Source organism: Manihot esculenta, chromosome 2 (genome assembly GCF_001659605.2).
Source record: "Manihot esculenta cultivar AM560-2 chromosome 2, M.esculenta_v8, whole genome shotgun sequence".
NCBI classification, from domain to species: Eukaryota; Viridiplantae; Streptophyta; class Magnoliopsida; order Malpighiales; family Euphorbiaceae; genus Manihot; species Manihot esculenta.
In genome coordinates, this window is record NC_035162.2 from 11,544,866 (window position 1) to 11,564,450 (window position 19,585).

Consider the following 19,585-nt stretch of genomic DNA (forward strand, 5'->3'; position numbering starts at 1 on the left):
GGATTGGAAAACCGAGGACTTTTAATTCTTTAATTGTAATTGAAAATAACAAATGTTACCCCTCCCACTTTGCAAAAATAAGCTTATAATTAATTTATAATTAAGAAATAAGTTCGAATTCTATACTTTTCATGGGTCAAATAAGCTTATAATTAAATTTTACGAAATAAGTTTAAATTGGCTTTTATATTTTTTAAGAGTTAAATAAGCTCATTTTATTTTATTTTATTTTATCAAAATAGACCAACAACTCTTAAGTTTATGGCTATATATATCCAAACACGATAAACTATTTCTTTTTCAAAAAAATAATAAAATATTATTTTCAGAATTTTTAAACATTTAAATTTATATACTATTTTTAGTTAAAATTAAAATGAAAAACGAAAAATTAAAAAAAAAAAACAAAAATCAAGAATCATTGTCTAATCTTTTTATTTTTTTTTTAAAAAATTAATATTGGATGTGAACTTGTTTCCGCGAATAAATACCAAGTTAAACTCCGCGACAAAAACCCTAGAAGCAGAAGGCTAGTGAAAGCTCTATTTTCCGCAGGGTCGCCTCTGCTCCAACCGGACCACGATGAAGGTTCCATTCTTTGAAAATTCTTTGTTGGCTTTCAATTTATGAAATCAAAAGCAAACCCTTCTGTTCAACTATATGGTTTCCAATCTTATTTCCTGTTTATTACTCTTTCTCTTTTGCTGGTAGTTCAACATTGCGAACCCTACTACGGGATGCCAGAAAAAACTGGAAATCGATGATGACCAGAAGCTGTAAGCTTTTATTTTTCTTCTTCTTCAAGTGTTTGTTTTTATTGTTAATTTTGGGTGTGCAGTCATAAAAAGCCCTCCATTAGATAAACATGACACGTTAAGCTGCTATATTAATATCGCAATGGTTATTATAATTTTGGACACTGAATTGCGAGCTTGTTTATTAGAAAATTAGGATGAGGAGGTGCCCAAGAGGTTGCTCGAATGACATATTTTAACATTGTTAAATGGGTCTGCGATTTGTGAATGTACGAGTCAAGTAATCAATGGAGACGGGTGCCTCGATATCTGGTCTAACTTTTCTTTCTCGAGTTCAAATGGGATTATGAATCACTCAATCTGAGTTCATTTTGGATGGAATGGACCCATTATCTCATTTTGCTCCATCATTAACATAAGGGAGAATGCGAATGATGCTAATGATGGGAAGATATGTCTTGGTTTCATTTATCATCCTGTCCTGATGGCTAGCATAAGTCCTGTGAAAGCAAAATGTGGGGTGTTATCCATTTGTGGAGGATTATTTTGTTAGCTGCTATTGGCAGACAATTATTAATCCCGTCTTTTGTTATTATCCTTGTCAAATATCTGTAGCTGCTCCATTGTCATGTTTGTTTGCCTGCTAATCCATAAAATGCTTTCCAGAATTACATGTTGCTAAGTGATAATCTATAGAGAAACCTGTTTTCAACATCAGTTGAAATTCTTCTCATCTTACCCTTTGCTTCCTTTTGATATGTAGACGTGCATTTTTTGACAAGAGGATCTCACAAGAGGTCAGTGGAGATGCTCTTGGAGAGGTATGTATATACCAGTTTTGCATATGTTGAATGCTTGTGTGGTGTGTGGTCTCTGTTTATTCATTATTTTATCATTTCCTTGTGTAGGAATTTAAGGGATATGTTTTCAAAATCATGGGAGGTTGTGACAAGCAAGGTTTTCCCATGAAGCAGGGAGTGTTGACTCCTGGACGTGTTCGTCTCTTGCTTCACAGAGGTTGGTGGATATCTATATTTTAGAATTAAGAAATCCCTAAATGTTTAATAGGTGCATCTTAGCCATCTGAAACTTGTTTTGCCAATCTTTGCTTTCGGAAACCAATGATAAGAAGTCATTGATTTTTATCCGTACAGGAACCCCTTGTTTCCGTGGATATGGAAGGCGCAATGGGGAACGCAGGAGGAAGTCCGTCCGTGGATGCATTGTGAGTCCTGACCTTTCTGTTTTAAACTTGGTAATCGTGAAGAAGGGAGAGAATGATCTGCCTGGACTGACTGATACTGAGAAACCAAGAATGAGGGGACCCAAGAGGGCATCAAAAATCAGAAAGCTCTTTAATCTCTCAAAGGAGGATGATGTTAGGAAGTACGTGAACACTTACCGAAGATCATTCACAACAAAATCTGGTATATTTGCGTTTTTATCATTAAGTGCTTGCTTTTTGTTGTTTTCTGTCAGGGTCAGGTTATAATATTTTGCACGATGGATTTCTTTGTGATGCAGGAAAGAAGGTTAGTAAAGCACCCAAAATACAGAGGTTGGTTACTCCATTGACTTTACAAAGAAAGAGAGCAAGAATTGCTGAGAAAAAGAAAAGGATTGCCAAGGCCAAGGCAGAGGCTGCTGAGTACCAGAAGCTCCTTGCCACAAGATTGAAGGAGCAGAGAGAACGACGAAGTGAGAGCTTAGCCAAGAAACGGTCCAGGCTCTCTGCTGCTTCAAAACCATCTGTTGCAGCTTAGATCCATGTTCTACTTGTGAGTTTTGATAGCAAGATGAAATGCCAGCGGGTTTTTTATTTGATTTTTAATATCTTAACAGGCGTTTAGTTTGATGGTTATGGAAATGCCTTGACGCTTAGTCTACTGAATTTTTGTGTCCTGACAATTTTCTATAATATTATATTGGATTTTGCACGAGTGGTTTGTTTTTTGAACGTTTAATTAAAATCAAAATCTTTAAATACTTACACAAATTATTATAATTAAATATAAATTATTTTTTAAAAAAAAGTCTCGAGTGTATTTTAAATGTTGGTAATTATATTTTAAATTTTATTAATTTATAAACTTAATATGAACAAGTGGAAGAATTTATAACTTTTCAATAGGTTAAAGTAGTAGGAGAGTTTAAGACTAACATATTAGCTCTGTATAAGGTACTACTGCTTTTGGTCCGCCATTATAGTAGTTGCTTTGTTATGAAAGAACTGGAATCAATAGGAAAATATTTACTTTGATTTGGTATTGACCAAAAGATTTTGAAGATATAAATAAATGAATTTATTACAAAAAAATAAATAGAATTTATTTTTTTATTTTTTGGATTTACAGTGAATTCAGTTCACTAAAATTTTTTCAAAATTCAATGTGTTTTTTTTCTCTGAAAACAAAATTTTCTGAAATTCAATGTATTTTTTTCCCTAAAAACAAGTAATTTTATCAAGGCCTCAGAGGCAGAGTTGAGTACAATTAAAAATTGGCTTAATACAATAAAGAAGTAGCAGTACTTTGCTACCAAGAACTGCATAGAAGGGATCTCTAATCATTGACAACCATGCATAAAGCTACAATAAGAGCTCCAGAACAAATCATCAGAAATTTGGAACCAAGTTAGAGCTGGGAAGATCAGAATTGTTAGAAATTAAACTTGGTTTTACTTTTGCCTCTTGGATTTTGAAATCATATTGCTTAGTCATCCCAATTTATTTAGCCATGAATTTACTTAGCCTTAAAGATTTTGAGTTGGCAAGAAAATGAGCAGCAAATGGACATATCATGGTGGAGTTTTTCCATGTAGCTGCAAGTGGATAAACCTTGTGGACTTGCTTCTTGGAGCAGTAAATTCTTCAAACATTAGAGTCAATAAATTCACAAATGGGTACCTCTATTTTTCAGCTATAAGTAAGGAAGATGATGTTTTGCAGTTGTACCAGAATTTTTTTGAGAAAAAATATTAATAGAGTGAAAGAGAATTTTGTAAAATAGAGAGGATTTAGTTTCAAGGAATTAAGTTAAAAATACAGTATCGCCCGGAGACATTAAGCTTATGAATATGATGCAGCAACACCACAGTTATGTGCGTGTATCTTTAGCAAGGACCCACCAGTGCATGAAAGCATTAAAGCATCCAATACACAAGGAAACGGCTGATATTTATAATTAAATACAATCAATTTAGCATAATTGTATTGAAATTAAACTTCTTAAATATATATATATATTGATTTTATCAAGTGTAAATACAGCATTATTAAATACTTTGACCCCTAAATGTAAATATTACATTCATATCCCTTACTGCATTTGCCCCCTAAATGTAATATTGCATTCTTCACTGAATACAACCATCAATTCACAGCAGAAATATTTAAGCATTTTCATTCATGCAAGCAACATAAGAGAATGACCACAAAGAATACCAATGATTCTTAAATATCAACTAGCAATGATAAGTTGATGACGAGTAATAAGACTGATGAGAAAAGAAATATTTAGATATCATGTACTCATAATTCAGTCATTTATTCTGAAATTCATCCTTCTCAATTTTCGTTTCTTTTTTCTCTTTTGCTATATATATATATATATACATAAAATATATTGCTGGTGTGGACAGCAGAAAATACATTTAGCCAAAAACTAAATGTGAGGGATTTCTTTCGACAGCCTTGTACTTTGCCTATATTTTTCTTCGCCAGCGCTCATCTTTCTACCTCTTCAACAGTCTAGAGATTGCTTCTGGATATTCCATAAGCAAGCAGTACAGAGATTATATACATGTAATCCATTAACTCAAATTTTCATATTGGGACGAAGCATTTAACTCTACATTTATTTCTTTTGCTTTTTCAGGTCTCAAACATTACCGTCTTCAAGTATACACATATAACACTCGACATAAATTAACTCCATTTTAAGGATGTTCTATTAATACAGGCTTTGATAAATTTTGCAAAAAGAACAAGCATACAGGTGAGCCTTCACTGCCGTTTTACAGGCCTGTTGGGGCGATAGTGGGTTGTGACTGGATCCTCCTCTTTCTAAGACGCTCTGCAATGATGAAAGCAAGCTCTAGAGATTGTGAAGCATTGAGCCTAGGGTCGCAGTGGGTGTGGTATCGCGAACTCAAGTCATCAAAAGTCACGGGACGTGATCCCCCGATGCACTCTGTCACGTTTTGGCCAGTCATCTCTAGATGAACTCCTCCAGGGTGGCTTCCTTCTTGTTCATGCACATCAAAGAATGCTCTCACCTCCGCCTGCCCAATAAAAGATGAAGCAGCACTAGATGCATTAGAAAGGATAATGTAACTCTTAAACTACATACATGTGTTCTCAACATACAGGGAACGTAGAACATGAAAATTCGTATGTTGCAAAATGGATTTTGTCAAATTGAAGATAAAGATCTACATAACCACCTACCCTAACTCACCTACCCACCAAATTTCTATCTTACCATTGATACTTGTTTAAGGAACCTCAATTGGCTATTCTACCCCTCAAAGATCTTTTAGAATTAGTCATTTTCCCACCTACCACTTTTATTTGCATTCACATCAGTCTATTTCTAGAAATTAAGTGGTCTCTTCTCAAGAGCTAAACCGTGCCCCACCAATCACCATATACAACTCTTGTTCTAGGGCAACTTGCTCAACCGAGGTAAATCATAAATGGCTCATTTACAACTGTATGCAAATAGACACCACATTAACCGCAAGTTCTGATTGGTGAGTTCATGCCATAGTTTCCATCTGCCACTGACTGTAGGATAATATAGCAACAGCAAATTATGAATCGAAGTCTTTCTTCAAGTGGGTTACACCAAAACTGAAGCTAGTTTAAAATATAAAACAATAGGAAGAAAAGTAGCCCATCTCTAAAACTTTATTATGTATTTGAATTTTGGATGCATTCTAGCAATTCCTTAAAAAAGTTCTGTACCTCCTACTATCAACAGTTAATATCATTTACACAGTTGCATACAGGCTACGTTGCTGGATACTACAATGTAACTTTTCTTTTTCTCATCTTTGCTAGTTCCCCGATATAAATTGTCTCTCATCTCCTTCCTTAATTTCATACTTTCTCTTTACAACATATAATTTAAACTTCCAAGAATTTTCAGCCTCTCATAAAATGAATTTGCAAAGAATGATATGGTTTCAGTGGAAGTAAATATACGAGTGCATACCCTGATGGCATCAAATGGGCGAGTTTTTAGACCGCAAGGAGCCTTTATAGTGTTTCCATGCATAGGATCACTGACCCATGTTACGATTTGCCCTGCCCTGCGGACTGCTCTAATTAGATGGGGAAGTTTCACTCTCATGTTCTCAGCTCCCATTCTTGTGATTATTGTTATTCTCCCTGGTTTGTTCTGCGGATTCAGAATCTCAATAAGCTTAACTAGCTCAGTTGGATCCATCTTATCGCTTACCTACAGAATAATAGACAAATCACAAAAGAACGTCATAAGCACCAAATAAAATTATCAGTCACATGTAGATTAAATTTAAAGTCATTACTGTTGAAATTCAGTTGATTGCCAAGTTATCCATAACAATTTAGTAAGGAAAAAAAACTAAAAATTATGTCATAACTGAAAAAACCTAGGCCCAACACTGTAAATATGCAATTAATTCATTAATTGTAGCCAATCTTGGTAACTTTTAAGATCCACCCTTCAGCTCAATTTCAGGTATTTCGGCAGATAAGAAAGAATTTTAATGCCCACAAACCAAACCAGCTTCCGACATTTTGAAAATAAGGTTTCATTCATCAGTTCAACTTAATCTAGCAACAAATTACTATAAACATGAATTAGATAACTTGGAGTAGAGTATGTTACCTTAATGCCAAGGGGATTTGCAACTCCTCTCAAAAACTCAACATGAGCACCATCCAGCTGTCTAGTACGCTCACCAGCCCAGAGAAAATGGGCAGAGCAGTCATAGTAGAGGCCAGAAGTTGAATCTAACCTGGTAAGTGATTGCTCATATGGCAAAAGCAAGCACTCATGTGATGTCCAAAACTCAGTTGTTGTCATTATAGGATGGTCAACAGTTAGACCAGCTGCAGACATGAATCCAAGGGCCTCATCTACCCGGTGTGCAAGTTCCCGGTACCTATTACGCCAAGAGAAAGAAAAAGCACATCTTTAACATAAACGAAAAATATGCAGCAATCAAAACTTAACTAGAATTAGAGAACTAGTAACCTACTAAAATCACTTCCATAAAAGATTCTTATATATATATTTTAGAGAACCAATCATCACTAGTATAATTTCAGGAGCAGCAAGTTCCCATTTGATCTTGATGGGATAGAACAAGGATGTAGATTCAATCATATGTCAACGTCACACCAAATAGCTAAAACATAGCAAATTCACAAATATATGAAAAGCTTTCCATAGAATTCCCAAAGGCCAATCAAAGCAAAACAGAACTTTGCGCTTGCCATACATATACTTAAGAGTACGGATAATTTCGAACATGAAACTGATATATTATCACATATACAGTGAATTTCACCATCTCATGTCCACTCCACGCAATCAAACATAAAAAGAGCACCGGACAAAAACAACTAAAGATCAATTTTACTTCAAAAGCAACTTTCACTGGTGTCTAACCAGGAAATTCTATTTATTACCAATCCATCAAAAAAATAAACAAATAAATAAAAGCACAAAAACAAATTTAAACAGTGAGACTCAAGTTTCCCTGTCAGAATCCTACCTGTCTCCCTGCTCACTGTGCTCTGTAAAATCCAAATTCCACTGAGTAACCCTCTGCATAGCAGCATATCCACCGGTAGCAAACGCCCGAAGGAGATTCAAAGTTGCTGCTGATTGGCAGTAAGCCCTGATCATCCTGTGTGGGTCAGGAACTCTTGACTTCTCGTCGAAAGCATCTCCATTCACGTTGTCCCCTCTGTAACTAGGCAACTTTACTCCGTTCTTTTCCTCAAAAGGCTCCGATCTTGGTTTCGCAAATTGACCAGCCATCCGTCCCACCTATAACGATAGCAACCAATTCATCAATTAAAAGCGGGAGAAAATAGTGAAATATTTAAACTTTGAAGATAAATTGCCGGACTATCCTGGTGATAGTGTTCTGAAATTATTCTAGAATTTGTTCTGTGTTCTAGTTTCAGCAATATCTTCTTTTATATATAGAACTGAGAAAGAAAGGGAAACAGAGGCTAACAGTAAAAGCTCACCTTGATAACGGGCATTTGTCCACCAAACATCAAGACAGCACTCATCTGGAGGAGAATCCTGAAAGTGTCCCGAATATTATTAGCATTGAACTCCTTAAAACTCTCAGCGCAGTCTCCCCCTTGCAACAAAAAAGCATTGCCCATTGCAGCTTCACCGAGCCTCTCCTCCAAGCTCCTAGCCTCCCCAGCGAACACAATCGGAGGGAAAGCATCCAGGGTCTTGAGCACCGATTCCAGCTCCTTCTTATCAGGATATTCAGGAAGCTGCAAAGCCTTCTTCGATTTCCAGCTGTCCACTCTCCATTTCCCAGGAACCACATTAACCGGTGGTGCTGATGTTGCGGCAGCCGCTTTAGATGTTATTGTGGAATGTTGTTTCCCAGGTTTATCAGAGACAATGGGGTTCTTAGAAGGCTCGGCGGCGTGGACGGCGGAGATGTGGAGTAAGGATCTAGAAGGGTTGGTGAGAAAGGAAGGTTGATGGGGTTTGTTGGAGGGAATGAAAGATTTGGTGGGAAAAATGGAGGTGCTAGTGAGAGACATTCTGGGTAATTGAATAATGGAGAAAGAGAGGGAATGGAGATTTTGGGAGGTGCTTCAAATGTCAGAGAAAGAGATGAAAAAGTTTTTATAAGGAAAAGAGAACCCGGTAGTGGCAGTGGCAACGGCAACGTATTAGATGGGAAATATATTATGAGAATGGGGTTATTTTAGGGATTTGATTGTATCTACATCTTAGTTGAATTGTTTAATCGTTGTGGTTGCTTCACCTACTAATCGCCGCTTATCACAGCTGACGGCAGCTTCATAGCTTTATAGCCGAACCCACCTGGCTGCTTGGCGGCTTCTTCTTCTTCTTTCATTCTTTTTTTTTTTTTAATTGTTTGTCGCGCATTGCTCTGGAGGTCTAGAGTAATGGTCATATAAATTTTTAGGGGCTATTAAATATAAATTCGGAGACAATAAAATATAAATTATTTTTTAAAGTAATATAAATTATTTTTAAGGTTTATAAATTTCGAGTTAAAAAAAATATAAATTATTTTTTAAAAAAATATAAATTATTTTAAAATTTATTTTTAGGATTGTTAGTCAGTCGAATTCAATTATTAATTCGAATTAAAATTGAATAAAATTAAATAAATTAAAAATAAAATTTTATTATTTATAAAAATTAATTAGTCAATATAAATTAATTTAAATCAAATTGATTTGATTTAATTTAATTTAATTTAATTGATTGGATATTTTATTTTTTAATATTTTATTTTATAAAATATTTTAAATTTTATTATGATTTAATTTTTTTATATTATTTTTTATTTTATTAATTTTTTATTAAAATTAACTTAAACTGAATAAAAAAATAAAAAAAAATCTAACTAAATTTAAAATTAAATGAAAAAACCACTAATATTTTAAATGTAGGGATACAGCCACATTTTTATTTGTTTTTAGCATGTGTTCAACACATTCTCGTATAAATTAAAGTTTTTAATATTATTTAATATATTCAACATTATAAAGTGACAATTAAATTAAATCATTTTTTTCACATTAACGCATTTATATGCTTCATTCATTGTTGTTCCAATTTCTATTTTCGGTTTTTTTTTGTCTCTGATTACGTTTCTTTGTCTAACTTACATGTTGTTTGATGTTGTGTCATTCGATACTCATTTTCTTGCGTTTGGGTTTTTTTTTTTTTTTTTTTTTCTGTTAGAAATAATAACAATATTATATAAATTTTTATAATTTTTTGGTGTTTTCATCAAAGTTAACTCTGAATTTAAAAATTATAGATTGTTGTTGTTTTTTTCATTTTTGTTAGAAATAATAATAGTATTATACAAATTTGTATAGTTTTTCAGTGTTTTCATCGAAATTAACTCTGAATTTAAAAATTATAGATTGTGGCTGTGAATTAAACATTATTGAGTTTTGTTGTTGGATTTAAGGTTTGTGAGTTGATTTTATAAATTGCAAGTGCATTACCTAAATTGGGAAATTTAACAGCAAAATAAGAAATTTTAACTGAGCCAAGCCAAGCCAAGGAGAAGAATAAGCTGAAGATCGAAGAGAAAGATCAGCTAACCAAGTAATTTGGTGGATGTGTTATCCGAGTGGATGTTAAAATTATTGCAAAGCAAACTCTTTCATCAATTTCGTAAAAAAAATCAATATCAAAGAATTTTATAATAAAAATATTTTTATGTATAATAATTTTATTATAACTATTAATATCACAAATTTCAAGTAAGTTTTACTTTGTATAATTAATGATTAAAGTGCAAAACTGAATATAATGATTATATAATAATTTTTTCAATGGGATAAATTCATAGAAGTCTTAGAAATGGGAGAGAGATGTCCAATTCGCACACACCTACCCCCTTCCACTTACTCTCCTACCCACTTCCCATCAAAAACTCAACTCTCGTCTATAGGCCTCCATATATATATAAATCCAATTTAAAATTTAAAATATAAAGTAAAAAAATTTAAAATAACAGAATTCTACAAATGGATTTATAAACTTAGACTATTCAGATTTCAGTGAGATTAACATGTAGTAAAACAACTGTTATCAATAACACGAGCAACTCTTTTAGTTTGTACCAAATTCATTATAAGATTTAGTTAGATCTTCAAAAAAAAAATCTTTACAAGAAGATGTCTCTCAATACAAAATTCAGCCAAGTGAATTGCAAAAAGAAACCTCCTAAAGCGGGTTAGAGTTGTATAAAAAGTGCCATTCACATTCCAGATAATCGCCACAAAAAATTTGCATATTTTTGCTCATGTACACCTGCATCAATATTGCAATTCTGCGCACCTCCCGTCAGCCACACCCATGCATCCTGGACAATTGGAGAGGACGCAGGATTTGACACAGGAACTGATTGTGCAGCCTGCCGGTCGGCAAAAATCCTCAGCCTAGAATGTACCACCTCAGTGCTACCAAGGATTTCCCCCTCCAAATTTTTATTTGTTTCTCTTTTCTTTCTTTTTTCCCCGGCTCGAGATAGTCCACAAAACCGCTACAATGTTTGCCCAATGGGTCAAAAGAAGCAGTCCGGACAAGGGCCCAGTGAATAAATTCTTTATTGCTTTTTCATTAAGCAGTCACGCTCATGATATTTTAGAGCTAAAGTGAAAAGGAAATTGAATAGAAACATAAATACTCTCCTGTCTCTATATAAGGTCCAAAGGTCCAATTGGTCCCATTCTATTAAGAAGTCATTCTATTTATAAAATTTATTAAGTTGAGAATAAAAAGAATAAAAAAATATTTTTAATTCTAGAAATACCCTATCATTCTTTACCTACAAAATTCTAATCTCATCTATATTCCCACAATCAAAATACTCCTCCAATAGAAATTGATGCATGTATGATATTTGATAAAATATTTTCGATAATCTATCCGAGAATATTAGTTATTTTTTAGTATTTTCTCAATTTAATAGGAATATTATATATATTTTATATTTTATTAACAATAATTTTGATAAAATTTTTAGTTTGAATGAAATTAATAAAAATTTTAGAGTTTAAATGTTAATTTTAAAAATAAAAAAATCGATAACTTAAAATTTACGTATCAAAAGTATAATTTATTTTTTATTAAACTAAAAAATCTCACGTGAAGGTGAGCTCGCTCCATTAAAATAAACACAAAAAGTGGAAACGATGTCGTTTTAAAAGTGCTATAATCCTAGGTTTGTCTTCCTCGTCTCTCTTCGTCTTCCAATTCACCAAATAATTAAGGCCCCTCAAATAACCAAAAAGAAGCACCCAGGAAAACCATCACTCCTTGTCCAATTACAAAGAACATGCAGAGCAATAACAGTATCTTCGACTTGTGCCATTTAGACCATGTCCCATGCCAATACTCTCTTCTCTACTGGTCATGCTTGACAGTTTATACCCACCATAACAGCCCCGGGAGCCGCCATTTCTTGTTTTCGAAGCTGCAATGTTTTCGTTTCTATAAGCTTGAAAACTAAGATTCATGTCGTTAGGAGTTGGTTTTGTCGCCTGAGACTGAAGATATATCATGTTGTGTTCATGTAGTATCTAAGGTGTAGGAAAGGAACAGGGGCAGACTACGCGTTGCGTGTGTTTAGTTTTTCGATGGTTTCTTTTATTTCAGACTGATTAGCTTCTGAAACCAACTTAAAATTATTGTCGCATGCATTATTTTGCCAGAACTTGAATTGAAAAGTAAGTTCCAGTGCAGTCTTATATATATATATATATATATATAAGTGGGAAAAGTGGAAAAAAAATTTTAATTATTTAATTAATTAATTTAAATTTAAATTGATCGAAGATATTTTTTATTAAATTTTATTATAAAACATTGAGATGAAGTTGTAATTAGTAAAATTTAATTAAAATATAAATTCATGATATTGTGGTTTATATACTATAAATATCCGAATTGTTATTTGTTTTCATGTATTCAACAAACTGATAGAGAGTTTAGCGATTTTTATTAATTCTATAAGTTCTCTTCTCTGCTAAATTTAATTTAAGTTTATACTAGATTTAATTTTCTATATTTATTAAGTTTTTATTTAATATTTTTATAATTATTAGATTGGTTTTATTTTTATTTTATATTTTATGTAATTTTCATACAAATTATAATTTTTAAAAAATACATATAATTTTTTAGTTCAAAATATATAAATTCTTTTTTAAATTTAAAAATGAAAATTTTGTAAATATCAAAGGTGTTAAAATTGTATTTTTTGACTATATATATTATTTAATGTAATAACTAAGTAAATTATTTTAAATATTTGTTTGAAATTAATATTTTTATTTTAAATTTGAATTATTTTATCTAATAAAATATAATTAATAAAAAATAAAGTGGTTATTTTCAATTTATCTATGATTTATTATATTTATTTAGAGTAAAATATATTTATAATATAAATAAAAGTGAGATAAATATTTATTATTATTTTTTAATATTTATTTATTTTTAATTATGATAGTAAATTATAAAATTTTAAAAATAATATTCAATTTAGTACTATAAATATTTTATAGTTGATAATATTTATCAATCGGTGTCATTAATAATCAAATAAGTGTTTAATAGTTTAGACTCTCATTTTTAATTATTTGGTAAACTCTCTCAATTTAGATTATTTATATATTATTAATTATAATAAAATATAATTTTTAATAAATATTTCAATTTTAAATTAAAGTTTAAATTATTATAAAAAATATAAATAATTTAATAATGTAAAATTATTAAATAATATGTTGTTGTTTTAATTATCAATAATTATATTTGAATATTAAAGTAAAAAATTAATATTTATTATAAATAAATATTTAAAATTTTTTTATATATATTAATAAATAAAAATATCAAAATCAAGATAATATTGTTGAAATAAATTTAACTTCGATAATATTAAATTATTACATAAAAATTTTAAATTAAAAAAATAATTGTAGGATAATAAACTATAATATATAAAAATTCAAATTTTTAATGAAATTAGTAAAATATTATTATAATTCTAATTATTTAATAAAACTTTTAAATTTATAAGATTAAAATTATATATATATATATATATATCGTTTTTAAAATTATTAACAATAATATTTAAAATAGTGAATAATAATTCAATCAAATTTATAAGATAAAAATTATAAATTATGAAAGTGATAATTTGATAATATCAAACTATGTTATAAATGATTTGATAATTAAAAGAAAAATAAAATATATATAATTTTATAATATAAAATTTTTAAATAATATGGTGTTGTTTTAATTATTAATAATATATTTAATTTTAAAATGAAAAATTATAAGTTATTAAAGTGATAAATTATGATATCAAAACCAGTGTTAACATACTAAGGACTAATAAAAGTGTAATTTAAGTGTAATAAAACTAATTCTCTATTTTTATAGAAAATTATAAAAATTTACTATATTAATTTTAAATTTTAATTTCATAATATAAAAAAATAAAATAATATAATATAATATTTATTAAAGATAATGAATATTCTTATTTGATTTATTAAAAAAATAATAAAATATTAAATATTAGATTATTAGTATAATATTAAGATATTATTTAAATTTTAAAATTCTTATTATTGTTTATACTTAAATTATTATAATTTAAATTTATAATATATAAATAAATAAAATTTATAAATATTATAATGAATTAAAATAAAGAATTTGTGGTTTTGGGAACTCACATGGCATCCTAGTTGGTCCGGGCAAATAAAGAATTTGGGCCATTGGAAGCTTGTCCATTTTATTTCAGCCTCACTACCTCAGCAAAGCCCAAGACGTTCTCCAATTTTTCTTCAAAAGAAAAATTGAGCACCAACCGGGATTTGGGGCGAAACAATCTCTGGTATTTCGTAAAAATAAGTATATTTAATTAAGTTTTGGTGGAGATTACACAAAATACATTGAAGTAAAAAAGAGTGGGTAAAAAAAAATGGAGTGTGGAAGTGAAAACAAATGAGAAAAAGGAGAAAGAAAAGCGGAAGCGAATCTTCTCATTGATGATTGCTTCTTTGTAATTCAACAAAGGGACCACCCACTGTGTCCTATAAGCACAAATCCCACATGACACCCATTTTGTCCACTGTAAAACGAGTAACACCACAAGCCTTACACAAGTTATTATACATATGATTTTGGCTACTCCTTCATGTGCTTCTGCTTCTTCTGTCCCTTCAACTTGGTAGGCCATATCTCATATACACCAACACATTTCACATAGGGGACCACCCCCTCCCCCTCCCCTCCTCCTCCTTTTGAATTTCAAATATGGTCCACTTCCCCTCTGCATATATTCCTTCAGTTTTTTTGCCCTTCGAAAGGGATTGCTACCCTACAGTTTTATGCGTCTTCTCTTCATATATGGTGATATTTTTATTATTATTACTAGTAGCAGAGCGTTTTCTTCCATTACCACTTTTTTTCCTTAAATTGGATCTTAGCAATTTTAGATATTTTCTGCTGGGCACTCTGGTTTTAAAAGTTTCTTCTGCTTAGCAGGGGATGGCTTTGTAAATCATGCCAATTCTGAAGCTTTGTCTCTTTGTCCTTCATCTTCTTCTTATGATTTTCTAGTTTTCTTTTGAAAGAGATTTAAGTGGACAGAGACCCACATCTCAAAACAAGTCTTTGAATTTATGCCGCGGTTGAGCGAGTCCAAGATCCAACTAGAGAGCTGTCACATGTAATCATGTGAGCAACTAGGAACTCGTGCGAAGTTATTAAATCCTTAATTATCTTCTAAGTATATAAATGAATCTAACAGTAACAGACAAACATCTCATGCGATTACAAATCAGACATTCCAAAGTACAATTTTGCCTTTAAAGATCATATCCCATCACCATATTTAAGCCAAGAGTATCAGGATTTTGCTAGGGATTAATTCCAGCTACCCATTATAATATGAATCCTCAAGGCTTCTCAGTTTTAGTAAATAATCATGATATCAAACAAAAGCAGAGAAATCTCCGGGGATTGATTTGAGTGATGAAATGTCAAGTGCAATTTTTCAAACTTTGTAGACTTTTTATTTAGTTTTAAAACTAATCATACTGTTTTTTGTTGGCCTTCTCTGCTCACCTCAAAACTGCATAATGCATATAAAAATGTCTATATTACACAAAGGACTCCACGTGTCCATACATTAACCACAGATGCTCTTTGGATGATGAAACTAATTTAAAGAGCTCAGGTAGTGAAGTCAAAAAGCTTCTCAGGCCTGCTGCTTAATCCTTTTGAGTGACCCCATTCATCAATCTTGTAGAATACTGATGCAATTGGAATTGACAGCATTAGAATTGAATGGTTGGATTTAAAGTTGTTTGCTTAATGGCAAGCAACCTGGGCACAAATCATCAGTGAACAAACCAATAATTACACTAAAAATATCTGTGGGCCAATTCTTCTGTCATAAAATATCAACTGGGTTACCCTTTATCACACTCTGCCAAATTTTCAACTAGATCAAGGACCATTTGTCCTGTATTTGCCTTGCCTGCAAGATGCAAGCAGGAAGCCATGGCACTATTTTTATTTAAGAGAAAATTTAGGTAACAGGGGAGTGACACAAAGCATACAACTTCATTCCTATTGAAACATTATATATTCATAGAGCATAAAAGAAAGTACCCGGTAGAAGCATTTAGCACTAGAGATAGAAAAGTGAACAAAAGGAAAAAAAGAAAAAGGAAACAGTAGCTATGGAGATGGAGGCCAACCATATAATCCAGCATCCTCAATGCCTTCATAGAACCTGAGCTCAAGCTCCTCCAGCCTTTCCTCGTCATCCCACATTTCATCAAAACTATCATCATCATCATAATCTCCCATATCGCCAGAAAAGATTTCCCAAGCAAAGTACTCGGAAGCATCTGAATATTCAGAGCAATAATCTCCCCAGTCATTCATATCATAATACTCCAGGAGATGAGGCCCTAATATTCTCACTTTTGGGAACTTCTCTTTGAGGAAATTCCCGTCAAGTTTCACATCCCAGCATCCTGTCAAATTCATGAACTCAAGCTCAGGGCAGCTTGAAAGGATTTTCAACACACTTTCTGTGCTGATGAGAAGATGGTAGGCAATTTCTAAATGCTTCAGCTTAGGCATCGTGGTAGCAATGGCATGAGCCTCATCATCTAGCGGAAGCTGATCTGCTGAAGATGATAGCTCCATGTTCCGGCACAGCACCAAAAGCAATTTACAACGCTTTCCAATAGCCTCTAAAGCTCGAGCACCAATTTTATTGCAATAGCTCACATCCAAGAAAGTGATCATTGAAAGTCTTCCAGCAATCTGTTCAACAATTGAATCACTTATTTCACTTCTTGGCATCCGCAAAGTCTGAAGGGATCCAGCACTTGCAAAACCAATAGAAAAATACCCAAGTCACTAAATGCCCTCTTAAAGAATGGTACCATTAGAGTCACTAAGACAAATGATGCTAAAAAACCAGCTCCTTTTCCTATCTAGAGATGGCAATTACAATGAAGAATACCACAACTGAATTTGCTAAGCAATGCAAGAGTAACAATAAACAAATAAGAAGCAATGCTTTTTCTGCTGCAATGACAAGATCCTAAATGGACAAGGAATAGAGACACAATCAAGATGAACTATAAGACTATCTGTGCTCAACTAAACTAGAACCTATGAGCAGATTACAAGGTTTCATAATAAGCTTGGCAATTGAAAGTTGAAGTTTGATAAAAAAAAAAAAAAAAAAAAGTCTGGTTCAGCTTACTGCTCAACGAGAAATGAGAAAATGGCATCATTTGGAATTCCAGTGACAGATAGCTTGCGCAGGGATCCACAGCTTCTAGTAATCAACAACCGTAGCATGCGATCAAGGTGATGAGGCTGGCGCCTTTTGCTCCATTCCTCAATGTCTATCTCTTGCCAACAATATGGCCCTGAAACTGCTCTGCTCCATGATTTGCAAACCCTTGGGACCACTGTCAATGTCTCTTGCAGGGAAAGATTTCTAAAGATAAGCCCAAGAGCATCTGGTATCAGCTCATCCCAACAGCGATACTCACTCCCATCTGCCATATATCCTTCCTGTACAAAATTAAAGACCAGAAATTTAAAGAAGGGAAATCCAAAAATCCAAGTCCTTAAGCACGAAATAGACCTTTTAGAATAAATGAATATCACCAGAAAGGGTCAATCCTACAAGAGAAATTTGAAGGAAAATGTGCAGAATTCAATAATACAAGAAGAAAATAAAATAAGCAAAAGATCTGAGTTGCATACACGATCACTTTGCGGCAACAAAAACATTTTTTCCTTATCTAGCAAAAAGAAAAAGATAAAATGACAGTGATAGAAGCAGGTAGACAGAGAACATGCGATAGATATAGATCAAATAAGAGAAAGAAGCATTAAATTTCCAAAAATGAGAAAAAAGAAAAAAGCTCAATTAAACATTCAACATCACAAAACCAAATGAAGAAATTAAGAAGAAAAAGATTTAAAATTTACAATAACAAAAAATCTAGAACCAATTTCTGGATAAAACGAAAGAAATGGCTAAAGTTAATCGATCTGCACAAGAAAATAAAGAAATAAACAACAAATTGAATCCCAAATAGAAAATATGAAAAGTAACTTAACAGATCCATAAAACTAAACTCACACAAGAAAACTGCTCAGAAACATCATTTGCATGTATATTAGAAAGGGTATCGGGTGAGGGTGAGATTAAGATAAAACTCTGCATGAAAAAAATGAATGAGAAGCAAAGAAAAAGATAATCTCATGCTCCTGCAATCCAAACACCGAGAAACAGAAAGTGCGTTTCTGGGTAAGCAAAGGACAAAGAAAGAAAGAGAAAAAGTATATAAATCTGAATATATTTTGCATATACACCTGGAAGAAAAGAGGAGCTAATATTTTTTCACCCTTGGAAGACTGGCTTTCTTGGTTTTCTTTGGGATTTGGATAGTGGAACAGATCACCGGTTTATCCGCCACAAACGCAGGGCAAAAAGAAAACAGAGACAGAGAGAAGGGGAAGAGGATGAGGAGTAAAAAGAGAGAGAGAGAGAGAGAGAGAGCTAGAAAATTAGTAGAGCCCCCATCTACCCACACAACTAAACAGCATCAATGCGATACAGAACAAGAACCCAACAAGTAAAAACAGAGTGAAAAAGAGAAACACTGGATGCGTAAATGTACGAGTTAAATACTCACAACCAACAAGGAATATTTACAGTAAAAGAAAAAACAGAGAGGAGAGAGTGACAACTGACAACCCAGAAACAAAAGAAAACGTATAGCTATATAATTAGTATTTGGATAACTTAAGATTTCTTAAAAGAAATTTAATTACCATAAATTTTTGATAAAAACTACGAAGGTGGGAATTGTAATTTACAGTTTTCCTTTTTGGGATTTGGAATTGTGAAGCTCTTTTTTTTTTTTTGTTGGTTTTCAAAGATAATGTTAATGAGAGGTTTGGTAAACATTGGTTAGGTATATTTACTTCTCCTCTGAAAGATATGTAAGAAGTTTGAATAGCACTTGAGTGGGTTGATAACTGTGCAAAATTTAGAGACATTGATGGTTACAAGTTCCAAATGGGCTTCGTAGAAAGGGGCACCGACAGGATAGAGCAATCCAGGGAGTTAATAGAAGAAGATAAAGGTCTAGGCCCAAGACCATGTCACCTTTGGACTTGCGTTTTTTTTTTTCAAAAGGTTGAAATTCAGGTTTGAATGCGACCTGGGTAATCTGAGTTGCCAATGGCAAGATTTGAGCTCAGAATGAGGATCCACTCCTGAGGTGGAAAATCAGAGTCGTACAAGGATGGACGGTCAGTGAGCATTAAATGCACCCTATACTATATGGTATCCTGCTGGTGCTTGGGAATTATTATTATTATTTTTAATTAAAAAAATTACTAAGAAAGTTTCGAACCAACACACCAACTAATTACAATTCTTGAAATTTTACAATGTCGTCAAAATTGATTTTGATTGAACTATGAAGAAGGCAAATTCAATTGAAA

The 19,585-nt window shown here is 32.2% G+C and overlaps 3 protein-coding genes across 6 annotated transcripts; 1 reads left to right on the top strand and 2 right to left on the bottom strand.

Moving 5' to 3' along the window:
- Positions 1–464: 464 nt before the first annotated feature.
- On the top strand, positions 465–2,692 carry LOC110606456 (40S ribosomal protein S6). 2 transcript variants are annotated; one of them, XM_021745268.2, is made up of 7 exons: positions 465–588; positions 712–776; positions 1,519–1,576; positions 1,664–1,772; positions 1,910–2,182; positions 2,280–2,556; positions 2,622–2,692. In XM_021745268.2, exons 1-6 carry the CDS (start codon positions 583–585, stop codon positions 2,516–2,518), a joined length of 750 nt encoding a protein of 249 aa, XP_021600960.1. In that variant the 5' UTR covers positions 465–582; the 3' UTR covers positions 2,519–2,556; positions 2,622–2,692. The 2 variants fall into 2 exon arrangements, with proteins under 2 accessions (XP_021600960.1, XP_021600954.1); XM_021745262.2 differs by having other exon boundaries at positions 2,280–2,692.
- Positions 2,693–4,581: 1,889 nt separating this feature from the next.
- On the bottom strand, positions 4,582–8,661 carry LOC110609708 (phospho-2-dehydro-3-deoxyheptonate aldolase 1, chloroplastic). The gene is made up of 5 exons (XM_021749483.2): positions 8,005–8,661; positions 7,521–7,798; positions 6,629–6,905; positions 5,972–6,217; positions 4,582–5,036 (listed from the first exon to the last, which is right to left on the bottom strand). Exons 1-5 carry the CDS (start codon positions 8,545–8,547, stop codon positions 4,770–4,772), a joined length of 1,611 nt encoding a protein of 536 aa, XP_021605175.1. The 5' UTR covers positions 8,548–8,661; the 3' UTR covers positions 4,582–4,769.
- A 7,476-nt stretch (positions 8,662–16,137) lies between these two features.
- On the bottom strand, positions 16,138–18,931 carry LOC110609608 (F-box protein FBW2). Of its 3 annotated transcripts, none has more exons than XM_043954234.1 (3): positions 18,908–18,931; positions 17,319–17,635; positions 16,138–16,934 (listed from the first exon to the last, which is right to left on the bottom strand). In XM_043954234.1, exons 1-3 carry the CDS (start codon positions 18,908–18,910, stop codon positions 16,274–16,276), a joined length of 981 nt encoding a protein of 326 aa, XP_043810169.1. In that variant the 5' UTR covers positions 18,911–18,931; the 3' UTR covers positions 16,138–16,273. The 3 variants fall into 3 exon arrangements, with proteins under 3 accessions (XP_043810169.1, XP_021605007.1, XP_021605006.1); XM_021749315.2 differs by lacking the exon at positions 18,908–18,931 and adding an exon at positions 18,446–18,833; XM_021749314.2 differs by lacking the exon at positions 18,908–18,931 and adding an exon at positions 18,213–18,439.
- Positions 18,932–19,585: the final 654 nt, after the last annotated feature.